Raw genomic sequence first — 16,258 nt, 5'->3', positions numbered from 1 at the left:
GCTTACAGGCATATGCACGCACAGGCCACCATCAGGGACATGAAGGGCTCCATATAACAACGCAGCCAGGTTTGGGATGTTTCTATGTGCGGTGTGAGTGGAAACAGAAGTCCTACATCTTGACTTCAGGAGGACACATCCTGGCCAGGGATGGTTCTGGACACAGATAAGGAAGGAGATTGGGGCGCACGGTCATGTTCGGCTAAGCAGGAGCCAAGGTCAGCCAAGTACACGCTTGGCAGTTAGCGCCCAGCCAAGTAGAACGGAGTCTGGGGAGTCTGGCCCAGGCACTGAGTCCACAGGTGCGGCTCCTGGTTGCCCTGGTTACAGTCGGTTCTCAGGATTATCACATTTCAATGAGAAAAGCCATATGCATATGAAGCCAGCACACAGGGGTGGGGAGAAAAGCAGGGTGTGTGTGTGTGTGGGTCGAGTAAAGGGGGACCTGGACATTGGCATCTCTTTGCTGTGTAACCAGTGGGCACAGCCTATTTGACAGAGTCTCTTCCCTGAACTGCGGGTCACTATGTCCGTATGGAAGGGACCCTGGGAAGGGAGATGGGCAGTCTTGGTTCTCTTGGTAGCTTTTGTCAACTTTGGTCCCCAGCACTGTGGAATACAGATGCCTGGGTGAGTCAAGCTCGCTCCAGGAAGGATTGATAACTCAAACTTTTTTTTTTTTTTTTTCAAGACACGGTTTCTCTGTGTAGCCCTGGCTGTCCTGGCACTCACTGTTGTAGACCAGGCTGGCCTCCAACTCACAAAGATACCCCTGCCTCTGCTTCTCAAGTGCTGGGATTAGAGGCGTGTGCCACCACACTTGGCTCAAACTATTGATCAACACACGAAAGGAGGAAAGGGGCCACATCTGTCAGTTCAGGAGGGTGGCCAGGGATGTGACTTCACTGGACAACATTTCTCCTGCTGGGAAGCTGGAAGACCTTCCCTAGAGTCTTAGACATTCCTTCATTCATTTAATAGTTGAGGATAAATTCCTTGGCAATAGACAAGACTCAGTCTATTCAACTCTGAAAGGGGGGCGGAAGCTCCCATAAGGAGGGTTGTGTCTCGAGAATGAGGTTGTGGGTGGTTATGTGTAAGAGCAGGTCTGAGGAGTGGGTCCTGTGTTCCTTGCTGGCTGGCCCCTCTGGGATAAAGCATTCAAGTGGAAAAGCATGGGGGAACCAAAAGCCTAACCGGGGATGGGTTTGGTGCCTCTCAGCTCACCTCTGTAAATTGCACATTGGCTGGGTCCCCCAAGGTGGAGCCATCTGGCTGCTTGTAGCCGGCATAGCGGATGAGCTGTGAATTCCACACTCGGAAGTCATGCTTACCGTCAGTCCTCTGAGGGAAGATAGTGATGGCCGACCTTGGGAGAGGGGAAAGGACATGAGTCACCAGGGCGGGATTTGCCCTTTGGAGGACACAGCAACAAAGCTTGGGGATCGGATGTTCGGGTCCCTAGCTGTGGGAAAGGAGTTGAGTTACCAGCTCCTGCCACAAAACCCATAGTCGGTGCAAGGTGGAGGGTGGGAAGCACACATCCTGGCCTTGAAGTTGTGACCCTCCTACCTCAGCCTCCTGAGGGCTGGTGTGACAGAGACGTGCCGCCACACACTGCAAGGCATATGCTCTCCTGTCTGAATGTCATGTTCCATCCTTCGTCTGAAATCCCTCTCTGCTGCCACAGGCTCACAGCCAAGGCTGCGCTAGGTTCTAGCTCCATAAACAGCATTTGAGATGGAGCTCCCTGGACCCCGTGTCTGAGCGCGTTTTGTAGGTCTTACTCTCTAGGCCAGGGGATGCAGCATTTGATGCTGCAGGCCACGGTGTCACCGACGCCAGAGAGAGAATGAGGACAGAGTCTGGGCTGAAGGCAACTCACGGAGGCAAAAACCGAGGCTCCGACATCTCTTAGTTACAAAATCTCCGCACCACATGGGAGACAAGCAAGCCGCCTTCCCTCTGGCATGAAGACACACGGCTATGTCTGTGCGTGGCCACCAGCCAGAGCCTGTTTGTGTGCACATACATTTAAGAAGCCTGTTGACAAACAGGAGAGCCACACATAGCGAGTGGGGTGTGATACTCGCTCTCCCCGTGGGAACTGAGCTGGAGGGAGACAGAAGCATGGCCACGCCTCCTCGTCTGCCTTTCTGGAGCTACCTGAGGGCACTTGGAAGGCCTGTGCTGTTGAGTCACTCGCTCAGGCATAAACTATTTCGGCTCGCGCCGTACATCCTCCTGTGTCTGTGGCGTAGTTTTGAGACCCGAGATTTACATCTTAAGACAACAATCCTAAGTGATTATTTTAATTAGCTCTCCATGAAGCTCCTCTCCCCAAAGTAGATCGTTGAACACAGCAGAGGGGTGCTGCCGAGTGTGGGGGACCCCCCCTCCTCTTGCCGGCTCACAGTGTCCCTTGAAAACCACCAGAAGAGCCCCTAAGCGACTCGAGGGCTTTGCCTTGGCAAGGCCTGCCATCATTCAGAGTTTAGAATATGCTGGAAGGTTCTCTTTATCTTTCTATGCGTGTGTGCGCACACGCGTGTGCATGTGTACATGCATGTACTCGGAGGCCAGGGGCGCATTGTGCTTTTTGAGATAAGGTCTCTCAGTCATTGTGGAGCTCACTGACTGCTAGGCTGGCTGGACAGCAGGCCTCAGGAATCCATCTCCACTTCCGCAGCCCTGGGATGGCAAGCGCGTACCGCTACACCTGGGTTCTGGATTTGAACTCAGACCCCCGGTGCTTGTGTGGTGAGCATACCTCACCAACTGAGCATCCTCTCTCTAGCCCATTCACTGGAAAGTTCTTTGATGTTTTCTCAGGGCGATGTTACTTAGCAAAGAGTCCTAAACATGAATTCCTCGCACACAAATTATTTCTGTCTCTACTGGTGGCGTTAGGCGGTGAGGAAATCCACGCCGGAGGCAGACAAGCCCTCTCTGTAACGAGCTCAAGGCACCCCAGGGTGGGGGGTGTGGGGGAATATCCCTGAAAAAGCCTTGGGTGTTTCTGAGGCGGGACTGAGTCTCAGCAGCAGGGAACAGATGTCACCAGCAGGATTGACAAGTGCAGCCAGCTGTGGATGGGGTCTCATCTGTGAGGGAGCAGCTGAGGCCAGTGTAAAAATCACAGACCAAGGTGCCTCCCTGCCTCAGCTGGCTCCCATAGGCTATGTTCTTTGTATTGCTCCAGTATTGAGTCCAAGGTGGGGTCAGATGGGGCAGAACTGGAAGGCACAGTGTCCCGCGGAATGGGAGGCATCCACGGACAGCAGGGTGGGATGCTGTGAGAGCTGGCTCTACTTGGAAATGGGAGCTTATTATTATTATTTTTTTCTTTCTAGGAATCCTAACTAGTTCCCTGTCCTCTCCGTGGGTGGCAGGGAACTACAGTCCAGTGAGACGCTCAGTTTTCTGTTGTTCTTTCCAGCAGAGGAGGAGCAGGGGAGAAGAATGCCAGGCTATTTCTGCCATCTGGGCTGCCTCCCCAGGAGGGGACAGCCTTCTCTCCCGGCAGCTGAGCCATATCCAGAACTAGGACTCCATGCTGCAGGGACAGCACCCGCCCTACCCCACCCAGCAGGACAACTCACCTGAGGTTCCCTTTGTTGGTGGCGTACTTCACGTGGTTGCAGATGTAGTTGAACATGCCGTGGGCTGTGGTGCAGTCTCTGGCATCAAACACCTGCAAAAAAAAAGTGCATGGTGGGATTGCTGGCTGCAAAAAGTGCATGGTGGGATTGCTGGCTGCAAAAAGTGCATGGTGGGATTGCTGGCTGCAAAAGTGCATGGTGGGATTGCTGGCTGCCTCCTATCTCCCTGGCAGCCCCAGGTAGGGCTTTCTTTCTAAGGTACCCTGAACACACTCCAGCTGCACCCCATTTTAGATATCCAGCCCTGCTGTCCTCGAGGTCCAGGTTGTATAATTTTGTATTGCCTTTTGGTTTTTTTTCCCCCTATGCGAATAACTGAGGAAATATCCCCAAAGGTATGCATGGAAGGCAAATGACTAAGAGAGCGGGGTGGTGGAGAAAGGAGTGAGCTGTAACGGGCTCACTTGTTTATATTTTCTGTGGGCTCACCAGGCCCACAAAACAAGCACACACACACAAAAAAAATCAAATAATCTAGAAGAGAGGGTGGAGGTGGGGGCTTATGAGACCCCACTCTGCCCTGAGACCCCACTCTGCCCTGAGGAGCTACTGGCAATTGATGGCTTCTTGCTTCCTTTGGTGGCGTCGCACTGGAGAGCTGACCACACCCCAGTGAATAACCCCAACCCCCCCAGCTCACGCCAGAAGCCCAAATCAAATCAGTGGGTCACAGAACATAAAAATAAAATATAAGACATGGATAGAGAAGAGGACCAGCTGGGAATGCGAAGGCAACTAGAGAAGGGAGTGGGGAGTGAACATGATCAAAATACGTTATAGAAATGAAACGCTGTAATGAAACCATCAGGATGCAGAATATACGCTCACACAGCCCATCAAACAGAAAGCCTTGATCCTACAAACCAACCTACTTGTAACATTAAACTACTCTCTAGGACAGACTCTTGCCAGGGACGCAGAAGTGAACACCTTCAGGCAGGTGCAAGGAAAAGGGAGTGTTGGGGTCTTCGGCAAACAGGACAGCCTGGATCCTACCAGGAGGCATGGCACCAGATTGGATCTCCTTTGAAGCTCCCTCTGCCTCCTCGGCTCACTCCCTCCCAGAGGGTCTCCCAGGTGTCTGAGTGTCACCACCTACCTGCAGCTTGGACCACTGGATCCTGCCCACACATCGAGCAGCATTCCGCCAAGCGTGCTTGGCGCCGTAGATGAGCTCGGTGTCCTTGAGCTGGTAGGTGCTGGTGCTTTCGATCTCCTTATTCACCTCCTCCAGCCTGTCCATGTGGGCCTTGGAGCCAAACCTAAGGGAGTGGGGACAGAGAGGGGGCCGCAATGTGATGGCTTGGAAGTGTTCTGTGTGTGTGTGCGTGTGTGCATGTGTGTATATGTGTGTCTGTGTGCACAAGTGTGTGTGCATGTGTGTGTGTATATGTGCATGTGTGTATATGCATGTCTGTGTGCATGAGTGTATATGTGTGTATGTGTGTGTGTGCATGTGTGTATATGCGTGTTTGTGTGCATGAGTGTATGTGTGCGTGCATGTGTGTGTATATGTGTGTGTGCATGTGTGTATATGCATGTCTGTGTGTGTGTGTGTGTGTGTGTGTGTGTGTGTGTGTGTGTACGTCTTAAAGGTTCGAAGCTCTGCTACTAACAGGTGAAGGAGCCTTTATGAGGTGGGGAACAGTGGGCATCTTTCTCAATCTCTCTCCTTCTTCCTTTTTGAGGCAGGGTCTCTCATTGAACCAGGAGCTCATCAATTTTGCAAGGTTGGCGGTCCAGTGAGCTCCAGGGATCTGCCTGTCTCTACTCCCCCCCCCCGCAGTAGAGATGCAGACACACACCAACATGCTCTGTTTTCACAAGAGTGCTGGGGATCTGAACTCAGGTCCTCACACTTAAATGGTGAGCATTTTCCCACTGGTCCAACAGCCCAGGCTCCTGTACTTGCCTTTTAATGGATGAGTAGTATTGGTCAAGAAATTCTTTGGCAAGTGGGAAGAGCTGGTCCTTGGTGTGGACGTCTTCTGGCTTCCGAGTGTGCTGGGATGGCAGCATGATAGAGCCCATGCAGATGTGCTCTGTGCACCCCGTTTCCTGGGGGCCAAGAAGGAGGTAAGTGAGTGTCTGGCTTCTCGCCACCAGGTGTCATGACTGAGGACCAGGGCCCGGACTCACAGAAAGCTTGACTCGGCCTTCTATTCCAAAGGGATCTCCCAAACAAGCTTCAGATCATTGCTGGACATGATTGGTTGAAGCCTTTGAGGAACTGCCCAGGGTGTTTGCACTAGTCAGTTAGGAAAGGGGCCCTGCCACTGGAACACACACAGCCACGGTGCAACAGCCTAGGGTCTGTCTGCCTCTGACATCTCTACCTGAATCCTCTGTCAATTATGTACCCATCTATCACCTATCTACCTATCATCTATATATTATCTATCTATCTATTTATCTATCTATCCTCTATCAATCTATCATCTATCTGTCATCTATATATTATCTATCATCTATATGTTATCTATGATCTATCATCTATATATCTATCTATTCATCTATTATCTATCTATTAGTCTATCATCTAGGTATCAATCAATCATCTACTTTTAATTTTCTATCTATCATTTATCATATGTCAATCATCTATTATCTACCTATCACCTATCATCTATTATCAACTTATCAATAATCTATCAATCATCTATCTATATGTCTGTCTACCTACCCTCTATCTATCCATCATTTATTAACTCTATTATGTATCTACTATCTATCTACTCATAATTGACCCATCCATTAGTTATTTACTCATCTATTTATCATTGAACATCTCTCTCACTATCATCTATCTGTCTATCTATCTATCTATCTATCTATCTATCTATCTATCTATCTTCTATTTTTTTGTTTTGAGACAGTGTCTCATAGCCGAGGCTGGCCTTGAAATCACTATGTACCTGAGGATGGCCTTAAGTTCCTGACTCTCTGCCTTTACATCTCAAGTACTAAAAGTACAGGTGTGTGCCATTACACCCATTTCCAGAGAAACTTTTTTATTCTATGTTGATCAAAGAGAACTAATAATGACATCTCATCATCTGTTGTCGTCGATGATATTATTATTATTATTATTATTATTATTATTATTATTATTATTATTTACTACTACTACTACTACTACTGCTACTGGGACAAGATCTCATATAGCCTAGGCTAGCCTATATGACCAAGCCAAGGATAACCTTTGAATTTCTGACTCTGTTGCCTCTACCTCCTGAGTGTAGAGATTACAGTCACGCACCACCACACCACTTGTGCGCTGGCGTGTAAACCCAGGGCTTTGGGCGTGCTAGGCAAGCACTTTAATCAAGCTCCCCTCCGCCCAGCTCCTAATAATGTGTCTGAACACATCCTATGGCAGATTGATGTCGAAGGTGGCCGTAGCTCTTCCCTTCCGTGCACAGCATCCCCTGTGACGTGATTATACCACACCTCCCCCGAGATGCAGTCAGCCCCTCACCCCTCAGATCCGGTTGCTTTGGACCCATAGAATCCAGTAGGAGTGACCCTGGGCCGTGTGCCAGCCTAGGTCTCAAGGGTCTTGTATGCTAATGGAAAATAGAGAGATCTTGCAATCTTCTGCAGCCCTGGGGGTAAGCCCAAGCTTGCTTGCTGGGAGAGGAGAGGCCATGTAGAACACAGTCACATTTTGCCAGGGCTATCCTAGAGCAGCCTGACCTGAGCTGTCTTCTCAAGTGCCTGAAGGTGCATGAGATAGACCCCATCAAAATCAACCACTTCTTGGCCAGGAATGCAGAGCTACCTGGCTAGACTGTGGACTTTAAAAAGTAATACATAGTAGTTGTTTTCAGCCACTGAGTTTGAGGCCTGCTTGTTACAGTGCACTAGCTGACAGATACAACACTCCTTCAAGCGGCTCACTTTTTTTTTTAAACAAAAATGGAAGGCAATGGGTTGGAATGTTGAGTATTAAGAATGTTGAGTATTAAGAGTAAAGAACAGAGGCCACAGTGTGAAGCAAAGGAAGGGTTGGTTCAATACCCCATCCGTGATCACACTGTAAGAGGCAAAGGATGTGCAAGGATCCTTAAATTCTGCTGGGAGCAGGGTGCTCACACATAAAAACCCACCAGTGGGGCATCCAGGGAGGTGTGAGCCCATGCCTGCCGACCCTCTGGCTGTCACAACGTGGGTGGGGATTCTGGCCTCTCATGGGGGGAGCTTCAGGTAGTGTTGATCACATTGCCACACACAGGACCCCCCATAGGTAGCCCCCCCCCTCTTGTGAGGTGGGTCAGTCCCAGCACTCACCAATGTACTCTTGAGGTGCAGAGTGTCAGTGAGGACCACGTCTGTCTCCCAGTTCTTGACCTTGAGGAAGCGGGGGCACCTGGAAGGACTGCCATTCTTGGTAGGGGACTGTTTCCCCGAGGCAGGGGGCTGTAAATGAGAAGGGAAGTGACATACGAGACTTGCAGGCTTTGCTCTTTCTAGAGTTTTCTCGGGGTCACCCACTACCTTCACAGAGAGAAGGCCCCAACCTTCCCTGGGTGTCTGAGGTTCCCAGGAATGAACAGCTCGGCCTATGCAAAAGACACACAATGTCATGGAAAGATGTTATGGATTCAATCCTGGGATAGGAGGCAGAAGGTCATAGACCTTCAATGTCTTTGCCACAGAGTCAAGAATATCTAGAATAGACTATACACTCTTTTTTGTTGTTTATTTGTTTTGAGACAGGGTTTGTCTGTGTAGCTTTGGAGCCTTTCCTGGTACTCGCTCTGTAGCCCAGGCTAGCCTTGAACTCACAGAGATCCGCCTGCCTCTACCTCCCGAGTGCTGGGATTAAAAGCATGTGCCACCACTGTACGGCTCTAGACTACACTTTCTAATATCTAGACTACCTCATAGAGAACCAGTGAACGTTTGTTGAATGAATAAATGACAGAGAAACTAGCAGCTGTTGAGTAGTTGTGGTCCTTAGAGTTGTAGAAACCGGGTCATTTGCTTGATGGGGACACCCCCATGGGAGAGGCAATGGAGAGGGGGAAGGGAGCAAGTCTGAGCTGTGTGATTCATGCATAAGCAAGTTCTAACTCCCAAGTTCTCACGGCCACCTTTCATCTTAACTCAGAACTCATGGCCAAACACTCTCAGGGAGCAGACACTGGCCAGCTCAGCCTTCTGAAACAGGAGAGAAAGCATAAACAGATATGAAGATGATACGGTGGCAGGTGGGATGAGAATACAGAGGGAGGGAGGGAGGGAGGGGGTGGAGCCTGAGCGGAGAAGGGAGAGAGGAGGGAGAGAGGTGAACGCGAGGGCCTGTGGTCAGGATGAGTTTGCTAAGTTCAAAGGACCAGGGGCCTGCGGAGCTGACTCGGTTGCTTCACCAAGCGCACGGACCTGAGCTCGATTCCTGGGACCCACGTGAAAAACCCAGGCATAGCCATGTGAGGGGGGAGAAGAGAGACGGAAAGGTTAAAGGTCAAGCCCATGGCTCACAAGCTTGGAGGGGCTGAGGCAGGAGGACAGCTATGAGTTAGTGACATGACGGCGCTGGCAGCCTGAGTCTTTGAAGACCAGCATTGAGCATTGCTTTCCTCTCTCAATCCTGGGTGTCGCTCTGGGCTGCTTGCATTGGTGCCCTGGAGGCTGAGTGACAGCAGGAATCCCAGAGGGAGCGGTGGACATGGTTTCCCCATTAGGGTGGGAGGGCAGAGGTACGGAGTGTGGAGGGGAATGAGGACAAGGCGTAGGGTGTGGCTGGTGGAGGGATGCCTCAGCCCTTCCCACCAGGCAGCAGAGAAACAAGGTAACAGGCCAATGGGAGAGCCTGGATAGCACACCAGATGCCTTGCTGGGGCTGCTGTGCTTGGCTTTGATGTTTTAATTAGCCACCAGTGACAATGGATGACCCAGGAGGGGACAAACGAACAGACAGAGACGTGTGTAGCAGACAGGGGCCCTGCATACAGGACACACATGGCTTTTCTGAGTGGGAACCAAGGTCTAGGCTCAAAATGCAGATTAGCGTGCCCAGGACCATGAGGCTGGAGCGGGCACATGTGGACTGAGCTGGTGGCCACACTTGTCCTTTCCTGGCTTTGTATCCTCTGTAGGATGATGGACGCTTCTGGGTGTCGGGGGTGGGGGTGGGGGACACCTGCTCTAGCTGGAGGCTTGCAGAAGTGTGAGAGGAGGCATTGTAATGATTTTCTGAACTCATTCTGCCAAGGGCTTTGCTGAAGCCTGAGAGAAAGGCCTGGGGACTCAGGCTCCACGGAGGCTGAGGGACCCCATGTAGGTGATAATGCTTGCCCTGTAACTGGGGAGCAGGTATGACTCAATGGCTGTCCTGAGGCAGGGGTCTGGGCTCTGTAGCCCACAGGCCCAAGCAATGCATGCCTGTGTGTTTCTGTAGAGCACATTTTCCCATTTTTCCACGGTTCAATATAAAAACCCAAACAAGAACGATACTTTGTGTTTCATGAATGTGATACAAAGCTCAAGTTTCAATGGTAAGTTTTTCACTGGTCATCCTGTTGCCTGTTTCTTTTATGAGGGACCGGAACTGAACCCAGGCCTTTACACACACTTGGATGAGTGTCTCCCGCTGAGCTACATCCCCAGCCTTTGACACAATTCTGTTACGTTTTCCAGACAGGCTTTGCACTCACGGTGTAGCCCAGGTTGACCTTGAACTTGTCATCCTCCTGCCTCAGCCTCCTGAGTAGTTGGAGACATACACCTCTGCCATCAGGCCTGGCCTGTTCATAGCTTCTGTACGCTGTAGTGTCAGTGTGTTGTAATTATGACAGAAACCAAGACTGGAGAGTCCCCAAAGCCAAGGATGTCTCCAGTTTTGCCACTGGCCTATTTTGCTCAAATGCCATTGGATTAGAGATCTTTCCAGAATTTCTAGGAAACAGCCCTGTGTGCCCTGCTCTCCAGCAACCCTTACCACATGCTAGACATCTTCACAGCACTTAGCACAGCCTGCAGGTGGGCTTTTGTGCCTGTGTGTGTGTGTATGTGTGTGTGTGTGTGTGTGTTAAAGGTCAGAGGACAACCTTGGGTGTTATCTCAGGCACTATCCACCTTATTTTGAGACAGGATCTTCTATTGGCCAGAAGCCCACAAGTAGAATGGGCTAGCCAGCCAGTGAGCCCCAGGGGTCCACCCCTCTCCATTTCTCCAAGTTACAAGTCTAAGTTAAAAGCATCATGTCTGACTTCTCCTTTGATCTTAGCATGCTTGAAACCGTGGAGTGGCCTAAATGCACAGCCAAGGACTCTGGTAAGGTCTTAATTTAGGGAGGATAGAGAAACATGAAGCTGCTTGGATGTAGCCAGGGTAATAGAGGTCCCTGGACTCTTTGTGGGGTCACAACCTGACAGACCCATCATAAAGTGAAAATACCATAAGAAGAAAATTCGTTATGACACCTAACCCACAGGCCATCCCGGCTCAGTAGCGAATCTCACTGGAAGAGTGCCAGGTGTTTCTCCTTGTGATTTCTCACCGACAGGGAGCTGCAGCGATTGGGCTGCATATTCTAGCATAACCTGAAGTCCTATTTCTACAGAATAAATATTGCTTTCTCACCATCGTGAAACTGAAATGCTAAGGATCTCAAGGATTGTGGGAGGGAGTGGGGGAGGGCTGAGAGTCTTGAAGATGCTTTCTCAACACTGTGGTTGGTGGTGGTGGGGGGGAGGGTAGAACAGCCGGAAGGTAGATCTTCTGGAAGTGGGGACTGGAAGAGCGGAGCCGGGCTGAGCCTGGTGTACAGGAACAGCAGCCGAGAGTCTGGGGTGTGAGAAAGGCCAAGCCAGCTGGGTGGCTTCCTGTCTGGGTCATAGATGTTCTGAAAACTTGATGAGACACTCTCAGACTCTTGAGAAGCATGGGGGAGAATGTGGGAGCTGGAGGGAGGAAGTGTTTAAGGTATAGGAAGCAAGAACCTCAATATGACAGGAACCTGTGTGTTCCCAATAATTGTGTCCCCTCAGATCCTTACATCGATGCCCCAAAGCCCCGTACCTCTGAATGTGACTGTGGTGGTCACTTGGGAGGGTCTGGAATCACCATTAGAGACAGACTCCTGGGCATGCCAGCAGGAGAGTTTCCAGATTAAGTTCACTGAGGTGAGAAGACCGACCTCTGACTGTGAGTGTCACTGTCCTATGGGCTGGGGTCTTAGAACTGAACACAGAGGAGGACATGAGCTGAGCTCCAGCGTTCATCTCTCTGTTTCCCGACTGTGGATACAATGTAACCAGCTGCCTCACACTCCTGTCGCCATGCTGTCCCCTCCACCCTCTAACCGTGAGCCGGAATCAACCCTTCCTTCCAGGGGTTGCTTTGGTTGAGTATTTTGTCACGGTAATAAGGAAAGGAATTGATACAGTACCCCACTGAAGACAGGGTCTCTATGAAGGTAACAAGTTAGAATTCAGTCACTAAGTAGTCTCTCACTCAACATGGCTGACATGATGTAGAAAAAGGGAATTCAGGGACAGACACTCCCTCACCCGGAGAGAAAGCCTTATGATCATGAAACTGGCTATTACCCGCCACAGAGAGAGGAGCCATTCTGCTCACACCTGGACTTTGGGCTCTCTCTGTCATAACCATGACACAAAGCACCAGGTTGTCAGGACTGGGTTATGCAGCCCGGGTGAGTGAGCCCTGGAGCTGAGCCCAAGCTTGTGCGGAGTCAGCCGGCATCTCCGTTCTTCCTTGTTGGCACCAGCCACGGCTGCTCTGTGACCGCCCTGCGCCAACCTGCCTCCTCTGGACTTGTCCTGAAATGAGGACAGCGAGCCAGGCATAAGCTGGGCAGCAGGCCACCACACCACAGGGGCTAGACGCCGCCTACTGTGATCCTCCTGCAACCCTGGGCAACGCCTGCTCCAACCTGTGGGGACGACTTCTTCAGGAGAGCCAGCCTAACCCAGTTATGGTGCTGGAGCATCCACGCCACGAGCACACTGTTGCTTGGAGCACGGAACCAATTGTGCTTAGGACCTGAGAATGGTTTCTGTGGGGTATAATGCACAAAGCATTGTGTCCAAAGTGATCTGGTCCCTGCGGTGACCCTATGGACGCCAGCAACCGCTCACTCTGTTTCCTTTCCCCATCCTAGCATGTTTAGTCCATGGGGGTGGGGAGGAGGAGTACCCAGGAAGCAGACCTGCTCTAGCGGAGGCAGCTCAGATGCCTGAGATGAAGAGACTTTTAAACTAGAACGTGAGCCAGGGAGGGACGGCCCAGTTTCTGAAAAGCTGGCTGTGCAAGCCTGAGGACCTGAGTTCAGATCCCCAGCACCCATGGAAAAAGCCAGGGATCACAATTTGTGCTTGGAACCCCAGCCCTGGGACAGAGGACAGGTGGATTCCTGGTGCACTCTGGCCAGTTGGTCCAGTCAAAATGGGTTCAGTTGAGAGACCCCCCGGCTCAGAAAAATCAAGTGGAATCACCCACTGGGGCATGAACAACCTATTACAGGTGACATTAACTGGGTTATAAAAAAAATAAAAACCACAAAAGGACATGAAGTTGGGAGGGAGGCAGAGGGTATGTTAGGGTAGGACAGTGAGGAGTGCTGGAAGGAGGGGATGCAGGATGGATATGACCAAGATGTACTGGATACGTGCAAGGAATTTTTGAAAATAAAAAAATAGAGAATGTTGAAGGTGACACCTGGCATTGACCTCTGACCACCATGTCCAATACATGTGCATATGCATCCACACATGTGTACCTGCACATGCATGCCCCCCCCCCAAAATAAAAGCTAGAAAACTTACATTGACCCCCATCCTGGAGAGACTGCTGGATAGTCGCATGTTCCAAGACAACCCTAAACTTGGCCCTGTGACCACACTACACTAGAATGGCTATGTGCCCAAGAAATTAATTTTAATAATGAATCCTGTAGATACCTGTGGCTCATTTCCACCGGGTCTTGTCCGGCGTGTGAACTTGCTAAACACACATGTGTTTAGCCTTTCAAGTATCTTGGGAGCAAGAGGAATGAAGGGAGGGATCTCTAGAGCTGTCAGGACCTCTGTCGGGAGGTCAAGGGGCCTCAGCTATCAGTTGGGAAAAGGAGTGGGCGGCTCAGCCTGAGCTAAGGTTACAGGAAAAGGATTTTGATAGAGTGCCACACAGTGACTCAGTATTGAGAGAATTCTCCCTGGCTCCCCATCAAATGCCACGGCCTTGCTAGGTGGGACAGCCTGCACCGAGTACACTTGCTATGGAAACAAACCGTTATCAGAATATGTGGAAGTTCCCACAGGGCTGAACCCAAACACTGGTCTAAGGGCATTCAAACCCCATTTCCTGGCTCCACTCTGGCTCTGACCCCCAGACAGCAGGACTTGGTGTCTTTGTGTGCATGTGGGGTATGTGTGTGTGTGTGTGTATGCGTGCGTGTGTGCACATGAGCGTTCTATATGTGTACTTGTGTGTGCACATGTGTGGCATATCTCTACCTGTTTGTACATGTGTATGTAGAGACCAGAGGTCCCTATTGGGGTATCTTCCTCAGTGGCTCCCCACCTCACATTTTGAGACAGGGTCTCTCACTGAACATGGAGCTTACTGGTCAGTTAGACTGGCTGGCCAGTGAGCTCTAGGAATTCTCCTGTCTCTGCTTCCCCAGTACTGGGTTACAGGTGTATACTCTGTTGCCTGGCATTTTACATGGGAGCTGGTGATTTGAACTCAGCTTCTCATGCTTGTGCAGCGAGCATTTTACTGATGGAGCCATCTCCCCAGAGCTGGTGACAGTCTTTTGATTAAGGGACCTATAAAGACCAGGGATCACCAAACAGATTGCTTAGGTAGTGGGGCGGAAGGCATTGACAGAGACTATATTCTGACACCCAGTGCAATGGATAGAAGGCCTTGTTAGGGAGAAGTTTCTGGAAAGCATGGTTTTGAAGGGTCTGCTTCTTAAGGGCAGTGGGACTCAGCGTGGGTGAGCTGAGCCAAGCAAGATGGGGCATGTGAGTCAAGTGTACTCTGTGTGTGTGTGTGTGTGTGTGTGTGTGTGTGTGTGTGTGTGTTGTATACACTTGAGTGTACAGGTCACATGTTTGTGCCTGCAGAGGCCAGAGCAGGAGGCAGGGCATCACGTGTTTTCCTCCATCACTCTATGCCTTATGCCCTTGAAGCAGGGTCTCTCCTTGAGCCTGAAGTTCACCACATTGCCTAGTCTGGCTGGCCAGCAATCTCTTGATATCCTCCTGTCTCCAGCCACAAATGCTGGGGTTACAGGCATGTATAGCCCTGCCTAGCCTTTTATGTAGGTGCTGGATTTGAACTCAGGTCCTCATGCTTCCTCAGCAAGTGCTCCTACCCACTGAGCCATCTTGCCAGCCCAGTCTCCATTGTACTATAAGTTATCTCTAGAAACATTACCTACTGCTGCATTAGGTAGGAGGTAATAAAAAGAATAGTCGTTCAGTATAGATGGAATTTTGTGAGTATTTTTGGTCTGCGCCCCAGTGAATCTATGGGTAGAGAGAGAGTCAAGGCATACATGATGCAGACTGTACTACCCTGGAGGGGGCTGGGGATGAAAAGAGATGGCAATCTTGAAGTACTCAGTACAGCACTGGCCATGCTCAGTAAGTACCAGGCCCGGCTGCTGTGATTACTGCCATTATTCCATAGACAAACCCACTTCATCCCCCCAGGAGATGATGAGCCCCTGGGATGAGGAGGAGGCTCAGTTCATGCTAACTAGTCATCTGATGGAGATCACCAGTGAGAACCGGGCCATCCTGGTCCCATCTACAGCACTCTTGGCTACCATGCTGTGGCCAGGAAACTCTGGACTCCAATGGCTACACATCTATCTCCATGGTGGTGGTATTAACTGCCATGGCTGATATTTTTATTTTGACATCACTAACAAGCCTGGGTCAAGGCTGACTAAGGGTCCCTGCTGTCACAATGGGTTGGAAGCTGTGAGGCAGAGAGTCTGCTCTATCCCTCTGCTACCCAGGCCCACAGTGCAGCTGTCCCTCTGCCATTCAACAGAGCAGGCCCCAGCTCTCAGAGACTCCCCTGCAGACTAGGGAGTGTGGGTTCAGGAGCCTGACCCCTCCTGCCTTGTAATTTGGAGCTCCCCAGAGGCCAACACGCTGGTACTTGCTTGGAAATACAGAGAAGCTCCACAATGGATTCTGACATTTTGAAAGCAGCCAGGAAGCCCTGGGTCCCCAGGGAGAGGAAATGCCAGCTCCTGGTGAGGTGAGGGGTGGGGAGGGAGTCACAAGAAAGGCCACTGGAGTGACTATCTAATCTCTTAAAACCATCAGGAGGCTGGAGATAGGATGGGGTGCAGGGAGAGAGGGGCGGACCCCAGGGGAGAAGCCACTTTGGCCTGGAGTCTTCCTTACCTGTGCACTGTGGGTTGGATGAGTGATTGATTGGACTCTGAAGGTGGACTTCTGCCTCCAGACAATGTAAAGTTACTTCTCCATTAGAAGAGTAACAGGGGCACACGAGAGACACAGATAATCAATGAGAGCAGGTGTTGAGAAGGGCTGGGTTCCACTCCTAAGGTTCTATAGAGCATTTTGGCTTCACGGGAT

At 50.7% G+C, this 16,258-nt stretch overlaps 1 protein-coding gene across 1 annotated transcript in view; it reads right to left on the bottom strand.

Annotated features, from left to right (window-relative positions):
• Positions 1-16,258, bottom strand: part of Nos1 (nitric oxide synthase 1) — an 85,758-nt gene that overhangs the window by 49,498 nt on the left and 20,002 nt on the right. The window contains exons 3-7 of the mRNA XM_059249430.1: positions 7,953-8,081; positions 5,575-5,720; positions 4,762-4,924; positions 3,603-3,694; positions 1,228-1,369 (exon numbers count right to left, since the gene is read on the bottom strand). Of these exons, the coding sequence (XP_059105413.1) occupies positions 1,228-1,369; positions 3,603-3,694; positions 4,762-4,924; positions 5,575-5,720; positions 7,953-8,081 (672 nt within the window). The remainder of the gene's footprint in view (positions 1-1,227; positions 1,370-3,602; positions 3,695-4,761; positions 4,925-5,574; positions 5,721-7,952; positions 8,082-16,258) is intronic.

Source organism: Peromyscus eremicus, chromosome 23, assembly GCF_949786415.1.
Source record: "Peromyscus eremicus chromosome 23, PerEre_H2_v1, whole genome shotgun sequence".
Classification (NCBI taxonomy): Eukaryota; Metazoa; Chordata; class Mammalia; order Rodentia; family Cricetidae; genus Peromyscus; species Peromyscus eremicus.
The sequence above is the reverse complement of the archived record's forward strand: the minus strand, read 5'-3'. Positions and strand labels throughout refer to the sequence as shown.